Source organism: Coturnix japonica, chromosome 1, assembly GCF_054131305.1.
Source record: "Coturnix japonica strain WE chromosome 1, WE-NBRP24, whole genome shotgun sequence".
Lineage (NCBI taxonomy): Eukaryota > Metazoa > Chordata > Aves > Galliformes > Phasianidae > Coturnix > Coturnix japonica.
Genome location: NC_140663.1, coordinates 121,365,099 through 121,380,037, shown reverse-complemented (window position 1 = coordinate 121,380,037; position 14,939 = coordinate 121,365,099). Strand labels below are relative to the sequence as shown.

General features: G+C 43.5%; 1 protein-coding gene across 3 annotated transcripts in view; it reads left to right on the top strand.

The window, feature by feature from the left end:
• Positions 1-567: 567 nt before the first annotated feature.
• Positions 568-14,939, top strand: part of REV1 (REV1 DNA directed polymerase) — a 50,687-nt gene continuing 36,315 nt past the window's right edge. For 2 of the 3 annotated variants that reach the window (XM_085533117.1, XM_015850521.3), the window contains exons 1-2: positions 568-866; positions 14,348-14,414. In XM_085533117.1, coding sequence (XP_085389243.1) covers positions 14,358-14,414 — 57 coding nt within the window. In that variant the 5' untranslated portion in view covers positions 568-866; positions 14,348-14,357. The remainder of the gene's footprint in view (positions 867-14,347; positions 14,415-14,939) is intronic. The other variant, XM_015850530.2, reaches the window with a different exon arrangement.

Here is a 14,939-nt window from a genome sequence, read left to right as displayed (position 1 = left end):
TTGTAACCCTCCTTCTGAACGCGTTCCAGAGTTATATTTTTTTGTGTGTGTGTGGTACCACGGTGCATATTTTGCCTCAGAAAGTGAGATCTACATATAAAAGCTGCTTCCACTGGAGAGTGGTTAGGCCCTGGAACAGGCTGCCCAGGGAGGTTGTGGATGCCCCGTCCTTGGAGGTGTTCAAGACCAGGTTGGACGGGGCCCTGGGCAACCTGATCTAGTAAATGTGTGTTGTTTGGTGGCCCTGCCAGGCAGGGGGGTTGGAACTACATGATCCTTGAGGTCCCTTCCAACCCGGGTCATTCTGTGATTCTGTGATTCCTTCACACGACAAAACTGTTCATCCCATTAATCCCCGTTCTGCTCAGTTGCCCTCCCTTCCTCCCCTCACAGCACCGCGCGGGGGCTCCCGCAGCCCATCCGTGTGGAGAGAGGCGGAGAGGCGCGGGAGCGTCCCGCCCCGCCATCACGTGTCCGTCTCTCCGTCTCTCCCGCTCCTTCGTTCCCCCGGCGTTGCGGTCGTACCGGGTGCCGGCCGGCAGGGAGCGCCCCATGGTCGTGCTGGGCGGGGTGGGGACGAGCCGCTTGTTGACCGAGCGGCGGTTGGTGGCGCGAGACTCTCTCGTGACGCGCTCGCAGGAAGGGCGGGGGGAGGAGGGACCGCTGCCGGGGACACCGAGAGGGGGGAGGAGGGGGAAGGAAGGAAGGAAGAAGGGAGAGCGGGGAGAGCGCGGCCAGGCTGAGTGAGGCGGGGAGGAGCAGGCGGCTGCGTGCGCCCGTGCTGGGGGGAGCCGCGATGTGAAGCCCCCGGCGGGGCAGGAGGAGGCGGCGGCGCCCGGGAATGCTCGTCTGGGACGCGGCGGAAGGTGAGCGAGCAGCAGCGGTGGCGGCCGCCTCCCTTTCCCCTGGCGGCGCGGCCCCATGGCCGCACGGCTCGGCGGGGCCCGCAGCAACAGCCACTCCCTGGGCCCGCGGCCTGGGCCCGGCCCCGCTCCTCGGCGGCGGGAAGAGGAGGAGGAGGTGGGGGGGTTATGTAACCGCGGGGAGGCGGGGGTAGGGCGGGGGGAGGGGGCGCGGAGCCCCCCGGGTTCAAGTTATCCGGGGTGTGCCCGCCTCGTCCCCGCACCTGTGTGCGTGTGTACGGCTGTCACATGGGGACCGGCCGCAGACACAACACGGGGCTGCGGGGACGACGCCGGCGCCGAGCCAGCGCAGGGGTCATTGCAGGGAAATAGGTGGTGGTGGCGGGGAGGGAGGGAGGGAGGGAGGGAAGGAGTGGGGGGAGGCGGCCCGAGCTCTGGCGCAGCGCTGCCTGCGGTTATCAGCCGCGTGGGCTGCGAGTTGTATTTGCTGAGCAATAGTGCTGGGCACGGGTTCGTGCCTACCGGCTGCGAATACAGGCGTGAGCCATGCCTGTATTCCATCCCCTTCCCCATGTCGTGCTGCTGTGTTTGGCTTGACCTGCGGTACTGAGCCGCTGGCCCCCCGTGGGATGTGCACCGAAACGGCGTGGAAAAGCGTGGGAACACACAGATAGTATCGCCGGCACGTGATTGTTTGGGGTAGAAAAATCGGCGTTGCTTGCTGCAATATTCCATTCTTTGCGGTGCTTTCGAATCGATGTCGGCCTTCAAAATGTCAGGCCTGCAAATAGGCTGCCTACATTAATGGGAGAATTCTGTCGTGAAAAGAAGAGTTGATGTTGATTGTGCATCGTGATTTAAAGTCCAGAGCTAATCTCTAATTTGATGGCATAACCCAAAGGAGCAAAAGCAGTGGATAGTAACTACATGAGCTGAATTCTCTTTTCATTGACGTGCTGTTGTTGCTTTGATAGCGTACTTACAGCCATTAGCTGTAAGAGATTCTGCTTACATTTTATTTCTGGACTAGTTTGGTATTTATTAAGGTTTGTGACATTTAACACAGGAATCCAAATCTCTGCCAGATTCCTCCTTTGCCGTCTTGCCTGAAGCGTGTGCTACTCATCCCCACCGTAATTGTCTTGCAGTCGATCCAGTTCTCCCACTGGACAGTGGCACCAAATCCCTGTTAGTAAATAATCCCAAACTGTCAGACTGGAGGTCATTGGTAGGACAGAAGAGGCTCATTGCAGACATCGGCTTGTTCAGCCTAGAGAAGAGAAGGTTGCGGGGTGACCTTATTGCAGCCTTTTAATACCTGAGTGGAACTTACACCCAGGAGGGGAGTAAACTCTTTGAAAGGGCTGGCGATAGCAGGACAAGGGGAAATGGTTTTAAGTTGAATGAGGGAAGATTTAGGTTGGATGTTAGGGGGAAGTTCTTCACTAGGTTAGGCCCTGGAACAGGCTGCCCAGGGAGGTTGTGGATGCCCCGTCCTTGGAGGTGTTCAAGACCAGGTTGGACGGGGCCCTGGGCAACCTGATCTAGTAAATGTGTATGTTTGGTGGCCCTGCCAGGCAGGGGGGTTGGAACTCCATGATCCTTGAGGTCCCTTCCAACCCGGGTCATTCTGTGATTCTGTGTGATCTGCCTTGTGACTTAGCAGCATTTAACTACTTTGAAGACGGATTATTTTAAAACCAAAATGAGAACAGCAAAACAAACAAACAAAAAACCCAGCAAGCCATATTTCAAGTAGTAAACTCTAATTGTACGTATTTGTGTACAGACAATGTAAGTGTCTTCACACTAATTGGCACTGCAGAGGTGTCTCCAGGCCATCCCTCTGGAGACCATGTGTGCACTCTCACTGTACAAAAACTGGCTTTGAGTGCACAGGAAAAATAATAGAATTACACAGACTTTAATAAATCAGTTGTTTGGGACAAGTAGGGAAAGGAATAACTTATCTGACCCTACCCGTGTGTTTTCCCCATTTCATCTGTTAACTATTGTTTATTTTATGAAGACTGATTTTGATATTAAGCATCTTTCTGTTTTAATTAAAGGTGTATATTATTATCTCGGAGATCTCTGTCAGCTCTTAGCAGTTTGTTTGCCTGGTAGAGCTGTAACTAGGGAGCTAAATAACCAAATGTTGAAACCCTCCTCCAGGAATACAGCGTAGATTAATTTGATGATAGTGGCATGTGTTTACCTAAGCGTAGCAAAATTAAGAAGAACTCGAAGCAAATAGAAATGAGAGTGGCCGTGTAGTTAGAAAGAAACGTTGAAAGTAAGAAGCGAATCTAAGTGGATGCAGAAGAACGTGAGGAACAGGTGAGGAATTGTCAAACATGGTTCATGTAGCGTAATTGTGGATATGGCTTTTTTATTTTAAGAGGCAGATTTTTGTAATGCTTCTCCCTGAGAGCAACCTTCTGCTTTGTTGTGGAAACCAGACAACTGTTTAATTGGAGAGACAGATGTTTTTTAGGGAGGAGGACTTCTCATGTCTGTCCCCCTGCCTGTCTCTGCTTCTTGCAGAGTAACTGGTGCTCATGAGAATCAGGAAACCCTTCTTCATTCTTCTTCTTCAGTGGAGCTGAGATGAGTATGCAGAACAGCTTTACATTCTGAGCAGTGATAACTTCCCTTCCTCTTGCTTGTCTTGTCCAAACTAACTGAAACTGTTGTAGTTAAGGAATCTGTGACCATTACATTCATCATGGTTTAAAAGTTAGTTGCTGGCGTAAACTGGGAAGCTCTTTACTATGAGGTAAATTTACTATTTACCTGTGCAACGTGGTGTAGGGAGCCTGCTTTGGCAGGGGGGTTGGACTCGATGATCTCTAGAGGTCCCTTCCAACCCCTACAATTCTGTGATTCTGTGAGAGGCTGCCCAGAGAGGCTGTGGATGCCCTGTCCCTGGAGGTGTTTAAGGCCAGATTGGATGGGGCCCTGGGTAACCTGGTCTACTGTTAAATGGGGAGGTTGGTGGCCCTGTCTGTGGTGTGGGGGTTGGACCTTCATGATCCTCAAGGTCCCTTCCAACCCAGGCCATTCTGTGATTCTGTAAACAAAGTTCAGACATTATATATATATATATATGATATCTGACATATCACAGAATCACAGAATTGTAGGGGTTGGAAGGGACCTCTAGAGATCATCGAGTCCAACCCCCCTGCCAAAGCAGGCTCCCTACACCACGTCACACAGGTAGGCGTCCAGGCGGGTCTTGAATATCTCCAGAGAAGGAGACTCCACCACCTCCCTGGGCAGCCTGTTCCAGTGCTCCGTCACCCTCACTGATATCTCAGATACTGCGCAGAGCTGTTCCCATAAATGCAGATGGACTGATTTGATTCCCAAAACCTGAAGTCAGTGCTGATGGGTTGAGATTTGCTCTAAGAGTTTTCTTGGAGGCTGGCAATCATGCGGCAGGTTTTGGCAGAGGGCTGGGACTGTTACTGACCTTTCTGGTCAGCTGCCAGTTGTCAGCGAATCTTCAAAGTAAAATAGAGTCCTGTCTGCTGTGTTCATGACTTCATCCCTCTGAGGTGATTCTGATCAGCCAGGGCATGATGAGTAAGCATCTCAAATAAATGGTTGCTCTCCACTGAGGAAGTCATGAAAGAAGTGATAATTCATACAGGTAGGAAAGCCCACAGCCCTGTGTCACCATGAGTACAATTAACCAAGCAGAGTAAGCATATTTTACTGCCTTATTTTTTAATGCAACTCTTAATTCTGCTAAAGAAAAGAGATAGTGGTTTGTAGTGAAAGGATACTGTGCTGGTTTCTGAATCTGCCTTTTGTTTTAAGGAAACGTGAGATCATTGGGGAACAGGGGAATAGTGCTTTTCAGTCTTTATTTCCTAGATTTCTGAAATAGCTTTTTTCTTTGCAAGCTGCTAAAGCAGTCATTTGATAAAACAGTCAGAGGGATCGGGAGGTAAAGAATTATCATTTTAATTTCTTGTTGATAAGGATCTGAAAGTGATGTTTTGCCTCTCCATAATAATTCCTGTCGTTTCTGTGTTGATTTTTAACCTGCTGAGTTCTACAGACCTCACGTTTGCCCGAGGAAGGCCGTATTTGCTCTATGGCCTTTTTGTATTGATTAGTCTCTACTAAGCAGAGGGGTAACGTTGTTTCAATGTCAGCTGTACTGAAAATACAACTTAGAGCCACTTTGGGCCAAGAACGCAGTTCAGATTTGGGTTTTATACAGGGATCTAATGAATTGGAGCTTTTTTGTTTTCTCCAATGAGCTTCAAACTGTGTTTTTCCAAGGAAATAGTGAATATCTTTTTCAGCTGAATCTAAGAGGAAACTTTAGAATACGTTGGATCAGGTGAAAAGTTTGCCTTAGCCTATACTGTCCCAAGAAGTTGCAAATAGTGGATACAGAGGTAAGAGTAAAGAGACAACCATACTGAGATACTTCCTCTTTATTCTCTGAGCTCCTGTAGTTTGTTACCTTAATGTAGATTCATAGAATCATAAAATCCTTAGAGTTGGAAGAAGCCTTTAAAGGCCACTTAGACCAACTCCCATTCCATGAACAGGGACACCACAGATAGATCAGGTTGCCCAGGGCCTGATCCAGTCTCACCTTGAAGGTCTTTAGGGACTTCACACCAACCACATCCCTACGCATCCTGTTCCAGTGCCTCACCACCCTTACTGTAAAAGACTTTTTCCTTATATCTAGCCTAAATTTACCTTCTTTGAGCTTAGAGCCATTTCCTCTTGTTCTGTCACCACAGACCTTGCTAAAGATTGTCTCCTTCCAGTAGCTCCTCTTTATTTATGTATTTTTTTATATTTTAAATAAAGCTTTAGTATCTTTCTGTTGCTATAATTTGTTCAGCCCATATACATCCTTGGTGTCCTATGTCAGAATGTGCAGATAAACAAGGCGGGAGATTAAGAAACGTTTCCATTTTGTTTTGATCTTTCCACTTATAAGTTTCAGCTAATTCCTGCTAGTCGTGTTGGTCTGAGTGGATGATAAAAGTATTGTTCATGGACTAAGGAATGACCCAGAAACTTCAGACTTGGAGGAAGTATAGAAGGCTCATCTTATGAAGATTGTACTTCACAAACGTTTTGCTGCTTTGAGAGTTTTAGAGGCAGATCCAGGAAAAAATAATTGGACTATGCAATATCAATTGGAATTAAGAAGTGCTATACAAGAGGTACCGCAAACAGAAAATCTACGTACTTAATTACTGACTCTGTAATCATCAATACTTTTGATAGTGAGATTGCTTTGTTTCCTAGAGTTTTGCTACTTTTAGGACTTGGGGGTCCTGGTAGACAAGAAGCTGGATACAAGCCAGTAGGGTGTGCTTGCAGCCCAGAAGGCCAACTGTGTTCTGACCAGTGCAGAGGGGGGAGGGAGGTGATTGTTCCCCTCTACTTAGCTCTTGTGGGGCTCCATCTGCAGCACTGTGTCCAGGCCATCGGGCCCCCAGTACAGGAAGGACATGGAGCTCTTGGAGCTGGTGTGGAGGAGGGCCGCTAAGATGATCAGAGGGCTGGAGCACCTCTCCTATGAGGAAAGGTTGAGGGAACTGGACTTGTTTAGCTTGGGGAAGAGAAGGCTCTGGGGAGACCTCATTGTGGCCTTCTAGTATTTGAAGGGAGCATATTAACAGAGTAGAGAATGACTGTTTACATGGGTTGATAGTGGTAGGAAAGGGGGAAGGGTTTTTAACTGAGATGGAAGGTTTAGGTTAGATATTAGGAGGAACTTTTTCACACTGAGGGTGGTGACACTGGAACAGGTTGCCCAAGGAGGCTGTGGATGCCCCATCCCTGGAGGCATTCAAGGCCAGGCTGGATATGGCTCTGGGCAGCCTGGTCTGGTGGTTGGCAACCCTGCACATAGCGGGGGGTTGAAACTACATGATCATTGTGGTCCTTTTCAACCCAGGCCTTTCTATGATTCTATGATTTACATGTTTAGTGGCACCCATATGTGTGCAGAGAGATGGCCCTTAGTATTTGATATCACATACCACTTGAGCCTGACAAAGTGGATGTCTTATCTCTCTTTTCCCTGAAGAGCCTGGCCTGCTCAGCATCTGCTCAGTGTACACTGATAACACTGAGTTCAGTAAAAAGCACAACTGCCCTGGGCGTTTCTACTAGAAAATAATTTGTGGAGAAGAAATGGAGCCTTCTCATTATATTGGTTAGAGCATTGGTCCAGAGTGCAGATTTGTTTTTATGCTACTACTATTGCTGAAATGGTTAATTGGGATGCAGGATAAATGAAGAGATCAGCAAAAAGACAAGTTTAACATGCCTTTGTGCACTCAACACCTGCATGCATGGAAAAATACATCTATATGTATGCATGTATATCCATGCAAATGCATAAAATTGATCAAAATCCATATCTCTTTCAACATGATCTCACCGGTATGCTTACTTCATGCCCAGGGGACCCAAGAAACATGAAGAATGGTGCAGGTCAGAAGTTTTCTGCAGAACAGTTCCTCTGAATTCATTGTTAAACATTTCAGAGCATCTGCAGGTTCCTTGCTGTGGTCACCTCTTAACATTTCTACATGTTTTTTAATCTATTCAAGAACACTTACACCTCCACCTACCCATTTTTTGTGCCTTGTTCAGTTTTTCTTCTTAACTCTTCCTCTAGTTGTCCTTAGGAAGCCTTAAATCATTCAGTAGCAGTAACTCATTATGTGGGACAAGGGATCTTTGTTTACATGTGCTGCCTGCTAGCTGCTTTACCTGAGCTTCAGTGTAGGCTTCATGGGTAAGACACAAGTCTGTTCAGTGTGCTGCTATTGAGAATCCTAATTCCATGAGTGGTTTCTTGTCCTGATTTGACTTAATGATTTATTTTTTTCTGGAATCTAGGCACTTAGAAACCGATGTAAACATTGTAAGTGTGCTTTGTCCTCTTGGGGACATTCCTGTGCCCCAAAAGAGTATGAGTACGTAAAAGAAATAATGAAGCTGGTTGCTGACATCTGAAATTGCAGCAGTAAGAGTATTTGAACTAAGCAGTGGCTTGAGCTACGTGGTTAAACATAGCACTGACAATTAATGAGGAGAAGCCACTTGTTACTGAGGAACTCTAGGGGTGGGATGGGGGAAATATTACCAAACAGAAGCCAGAGTCTTCTATGAGCAGAAGAAAAATTCAACCAAGGTAAACCTCTTCTTGTGACAAGCTCTAAATGGACTGTAGCTGCTACTGAGTGCTGTTCCTGAAGGGGAATGAAGCATTGACAGTTGGTCTCAAATTGAATCTGGCTTGCTATTTTTCAGAGAACTAACCATCTCAAATGCCGTGTATAAAAGCAAAAAGACTGTCTGAAAACAGATTGCTCAAAGCTAGTGCAGGCTGTGCAGTGATGTACCGTCTTACACTAGGACAGCAAGTCCTCTGCTGTGTTCCATACCCTGTGTTCATGGTTCCTTAAGCTGTGAGAGTTTAAAAAGAAAGTCATCTGTCCCAGACTCCAAGTCATTTGGGAAAAGGTGTTAACATATTTGTTCTGTGCAGCTCTTTGTGTAAATGGTTAAGTGCTAAATAACTGCTTCAGGCAGTTGTGATGATGAGCCAACAGAAGAAGCGCATCTCCTTTAGTTAGTGCTTGTATGAAGGTATTCAGTAGTTGACACGAAAGTAAACTGATCTGAAATACAGACCATTTTTGCAGTAACTGTCATTTTGGAAGCTGAGATAATTTATTTAGCAAGGAGGCCCTGTGTCTTTCTGGGATAGTGCTAGCACTGAAGGTCAGAGTATGTTTTTTTTGCTGTCAGACTCATGAAAGAATGCAGGGAATGCAGGGAACACGGTTTTAGAAGTCATCCTCACTTCAGCTTCATAAGGAGTTGATTCTGAAGAGCTGTTTTTCCATTCATTATGTGTGTTGTATGGCATGTCACCTTCCTAGGCAGTACCGTGAGTACTCATCCTTTTGAACAATACTAGTTCTAAACTTCTCATTCCCACTAGCAGTTTTGTGGCCATTTCTTCACTGAACACGGTTGTTAAACGGGTAAGAAACTAACCTATACAATTGTATGATTTATTTTGGATTTAGCAAGCTGAATTGGCACATAGCAGCAGTCATAAGGGTCATGTGAATGCAGAGTTAGTAGAAGTCGGGATAAAGCCTGTTAGGCGGTCAGAAGTTGAAGAGCAGCTTCATTCCTTTTGGTGGCTTGCAGACATCAAGTTGACTCATCCGTCTTGCGAAACTTCACCCTGAGTGTGTATTTCCCATCTGGAATAAAATTCAGTTGCTTTGTGACATCCTACTTAGTTTAACATGGAACAGTATTGTTAACTCGGGTGCCTCAAATCATAGGTCTCTTTGAAATAAATAAATAAATAAATAAGCAACTTGAAATATCCTTGTTTTGAAATTCCTTTACTGGATTCTGAGATCTTTAGTACATAGTTTAAAAAAAAAATAGATTTAGACTCTGTTGCAGCAGCTTTTTTTTTTCCAGAAGACTCAGCCAAGAATAGGTCTCTCATGTGCTGAGAAATGTGTAAACATGTAAGACAGTTCTTTCCTCAACAAGCTTGCAGCCCAGTGCCAAGCAGAGTGGTGAGTTTGATGTGGGAGCTGGAACCTAAATGCATGAAACTCAATCAGGCCACAAAGTACCCATCTGATGGAAACAGCTTTTAAGTCCTGCTGAGCTGGGATGGATTTGATCTATGGTTCAGGCAGAAGATTCTGATACTCATTAGCAGTGGCCTTAGATAGCTGTACTTGTTGTAGCGTTAGAGTTCCACCTTCAAAAATACTATTAGTCCTGTTTGAATAAATTGATTAAATCAGCTTCTTTTGTATTAAAGGGTATTCGATAGCATTCATTCTGGTCAGAAAAACATTGTCTGTTACTACGTGCTGCACTTCCATTTGACTTTCAGTAATTAGAGATAGGGCAACCTGGATTGGATGCTGTGCTTTGCATTTAGTCTGGCAGGGTGGGCTGTTTGAGTCATAGCGCAGCCTCTAGTTGTCTTTACAAATAGTTTTATGTGTATTCACATACTGCAGAGTGTAAATTCTGCCAGACAAGCTGATCACTTGAAGAGGGAATGGAAATGTATCTGCATAAAGGAAAAGGGAATGCTGGAGAGTATGGCAGTGGTGACTCAAATTTGGGCAGGACTGGTACTGACCTGGACTTTAAAAGCATGTGGGAATCTATATTCACTTCTTATAGAGCCACTGAAGATGATATTCTGTGCTCTTATGTATTTTCCCTATAATACCTGTGGTTTTGGTCTGGGTTTGTCAATCATCCAAACTATCCCAGATAATTGAAAGCCTACTTACAACCACATCATCTTGATCTTACAGTATTTTAAAGAAATAACTTCCCTGAATCAGATACTCAAATACTTAATATCAACATTAACATCTACACCCCTTGTTTTGCAGTCAAACATATCACAGTTGCCATGCAAATCTTATATATACATTTATAGAATTATATATATTATTCTATATGTATGTAGAATTACATATATGGGTTTATAGAATTCACAAAATAGATATTACCTTTTATTGCATTAAATGATCTTTGAAGTTTGATTAACAGTCTTTAATAATAAAACGAACTAGTTGTGGATTGAGAAATATAATGTGAGGCCTAATAACCACCGTGGAATGGGACATTACATGTCGTTTCCAAGTGTGTGATATTGACTATATCTGAGTTACTAGTCATGTACAGAGCATCAGAACTCTTAGGTGGTCTTCTGTCATCAGTTTTGAAAGACATCTCCCAGTAGAAGTTTAACCTTTAGTTAAAGAATCTTACTTTGCCATACACTGAGATTTATACTGTGTGTACTCTTGAAAGGTACAGGGCCAAACTGTGGTAATTATGAGGACAGGAGTTCTTAATTTGACTATTTCATGTGTATATATATACACATGACATATATATATATGTGTATGTATGTATGTGTGTGTATATATATATATATATATATATATTACCTTGAAAGCTTCTTCCTCTTGCAGAGAAAATCATGGATTCTGTTCTTAGGAATACTACTTCAATCATTACAGCTTTCTGTGCAGTTACAGTGTTTGTTGGGGATTTGTTTGTGTTCACAGGTCCAGAGCCATGAGCATTTCAGTTTTATTTGAAAAGGGTCATTTTACAGATTGTCTTTGCTCTGGAGATGCCCTGAAAATGATTTACTATGGTGGTTCACTTCACCAAGTCCCTTCTATTGATTCTCCACACCACTACTTTGAGGGTTCTTTACAAAGCATTTCTCTTCCTCATCCCTTTGTCTTGATTCCTGTAGAGAGAGCTTTGTATCATCTTTTCAGTTCACGTTTTGTGAAGCAGTGAACATGCTTCAAATCTTGCTTAACTTTTTTTTTTCTCTGATTTAATGTTTCCTGTGTAAGATGGTTTTTACATTCATTTGTTCCTTAGCTTTCAGAAAAGCAGCTCTGGAGGTTATTTTCATTTTCAAAGAAAAAATGGCACTGTAAGCTCAAGGCTTTAGCAGGATCATAGAACAGCCCGGGTTGGAAGAGAACTTGAAAGAACATCAGGTGCAGCCTCTCAGGGGGAAAAGAGAACCTGTTGAAATTGGCACCCTGTCTATTCACATACCAAAAATCTTCAGTGGTAGGGACTGCACAACATCACTGGGGAGGCTGTTTGGGTGACCAGCTATTCCCACTTTAAAAAACGTCTTATATCAAGACAAAACCAGTCCTGAAACAGCTTGTACCTGTTGTCTCTTGTCTTTTCCGTTTGGCTCCATGGGAAGAGGGAGTAGTAGAGATTCTCCGTAGTCCAGAGAAACCTTGGTTTATCAATCACTCAGTTTGTGAAACTACATAGAGAAATTAAGTAACCCCCAACTCTTAGGAGGTAAGCCAGAGAAATCTTGTGATCATTGGAATACTGTGTTTCTAACTTGTGTGTTTAGAATTGAAAAGACTGTGTCAAAAATCAGCATCTGCAAAGGAAATTGTAAATCATTGTCAGATGTTGGAAGTAGGCACTGCAGCCTGGTATCTCTAGTTCTGAGGACTCTAGGCAGACAACTTCTGAGCAATCTATACATTGTGTTTTGTAACGTGCTAACCTAAAGGAGTTGTGTTTATCTAATTTTTAGTTAATCACGGCTATGGCCTAGTTTATGATTTTAGTTTGCTCCACTGGTTGTGATGATGTGATCTATTGGCTTTTAGACTAGGGTTCTTCCTCACCTCTCTGTGTCCTGAATAGGAATTTCGTGTTTCAAGGTTTCATTAAAGGTTTCCTCTCGTGAATCACAGAATCACAGAATTGTAGGGGTTGGAAGGGACCTCTAGAGATCATCGAGTCCAACCCCCCTGCCAAAGCAGGCTCCCTACACCACATCACACAGGTAGGCGTCCAGGTGGGTCTTGAATATCTCCAGAGGAGGAGACTCCACCACCTCCCTGGGCAGCCTGTTCCAGTGCTCCGTCACCCTCACTGTAAAGAAATGGAAGAGTTGTTTAGTTTCGGAGGCACTGGATATTTTTGTTTCCATGTTACTGATAGTGGAAGGACTTAGAGACAACCTCTTCCTTATTGAAATACAGAGATCAGAGTAGTTAGTGTTCTGATTAAGAACTTTGTGATTGAAATCAAGAGCATCTTTGTAAGACTATGGTGACTTGTGTGGGTCTTACATAGTCTCAGCCAGATTCATTTGAATTACGCTTTACATGAGCTGATGGAAAATTCACAAGAGACACTGGTATCTAGAGAGAAAACATGACATAATGGGGAGAGAGGGCTTTGTTTTGGTTGTTGATGTAGAGCTAATCTCCTTGACAAATGATTAATCTTGATAATTATATACACGTGTGTAGGTTATGTATCAAATTACAGCAAACATGAGAAGAATAGAACCAGGTGCATCATGATCTTCTTGTTTTTTCACAGATCCAGAAACACACCACTGAAGCATGTTATACTTGCTTTGACTTTTCAATTCTGTTGGTACCTAATTTGGCATGTTCACACTATTACATGAAAATGATGGTATTTCTGAAAACCTGCCTGCAGCTAACTCCTTTTTTTTTTCCTGCAGTGAGACATGCCTGCAATCCAGAGGGATTTAGCTGGATTTCAGAGTATGCCTGCTTGGTAACTCGAGAACAAAAGGGACTTAAGAGAAGGCTGCAATTCAGCTTTTAGCCATGTTTTTCAGAGGAAATAATATTTAAGTGTGGTAAATGAGGCAGTCTCCAGAACAGTGCTGGTGTCTGGTTAGGTAAATGACCAAAATGGGTCCATATGCACCTGCATATACATTCTGGCAGGCTGAAATGCAAGGGAAGTTTCTGTGCTCCACTACTGGGTGATTCTGTGCATAGTCCAAAGAGCAGGTATCTTCTAAAAAGCAGAAGAGGAAGAGAAAAAAAATCAGTTGACTACTTTTCATGTTATAAAGTGCATTTTCATGCATTTGTATGGATTATAAAGAAGTATTTAATAAAAGAAAAGTGACTGGCTTAAATCTTAGTTTCAGAGTATACCAGGTCCTGTACCTGTCATCATGCTAAGATCTTGTAGCTCTGAAAGACAAAACAGTGTTTGTAGTTCGGGGACTAGTTAGAATAGAAAATGAGAAATGGAATATAGCATCAGTGACCCCCTGATCAGACTGCACCGTTAATCAGCATTTTAAAATTGGTGTTATAGCAGCTATAGTCAGTGTGGATCACTTGGGTACAGTGAGCAGTTGGCCACACTCCAAAGCATTTCTTTCTCTCCACCAGTTCTGTTGTAGCTCACTAATGGCTCATCTGGGGACACTGCTGTGTACAGCTCGTGGTCGAGGGATAAGCGTATTACATAACTGAAAGCTGTAATTTGGATGGCTAGGTTTATTTTGTAAAGAAGTCCTATCAGTAGATTGTACTGTAGCATTTAAATAACTGGCGCTCCATTGGGAAAAAAAAGAAGAAAAAAAAACTTTTTTCTTTTATGTAATTCTGTTGCACTGGAACAACAAATGTTTGGGTCTGTTATGATTTGATCTAAATCCATTAATAAAATAATCCACTTTCCTGCCAGGATGTGTCTGCTTGCATCCCACCACATAGTTAATATTCAAAATGAAATAAAAGACTCTTCCTGTTTTGGGCAGTATTCTTCATGAATGGTAGCAGTGGTATTTATGGACCTTCTATTTTTCATTGTTTATAGGAGAGGTATGATGAGCAAGAAGAGCTTAATCGCAGTGGAAACTGAACTTTATAAGGACTTTCTTCTATAGATTATTACAAAATTGACTAACTGGAATTGTATGCAATTTCTTTTAGTCTGTGTTCAATGCAACTAGCGTACTTCATTGCCCAACCACTGTAATCTTTATGGCATTCTAGAGGAGGCATCATTGATAAGTTGCTGACAATATTACTGAACATCTAACTGTGTGTTTTTCTTTTACACAGAAGCTTCAGTATGAGGCGAGGCGGATGGAGGAAACGGGCTGGTGAAGGCGATGGCTGGGGAGGATGGGTAAGTTTAAAACCAAGTGATTTCTGCTTGCTTATTTGCTTTTAAAAAGACAAATGGCATTATGGCTGAGAAGAGTTTCGAATTTTGTTAAATATGCTGAAGGTGTGCTGGAAGTTAAACTGTTCTGCTTCACTTGAAGAACGTCATTCTTATAAGTTTCCCTCGAACATGAATCATGTGTTGAAGTCTTAATTCGTAGCCGTCAACTAAAGTGACTTATTAATATATTGAGAACCTTGAGTAGCTTCAACCACCTCTTAAAAACTAAACCAAGTAATTTTAAGAATATCTTTAGTAGTTAGCAGTACGTTTTTTATTGCTGAACAGACATTGTGAGGCCTTTGGCTTAGCATCCAAACTGGCATCACTCCCTGGTTTCTTTTCTTTTGCTTTTGTTCCATAAGAATTTTTTTAGAGATTGTTTTTCTTAGAGAATAAGAAAAAAGAAGTATGAAATAAGTCCTGGCATATAGTCCTGGTAAATAGGTGCAGTTTATCTTGAAGGTAAGAATTTATAGTTGAGGA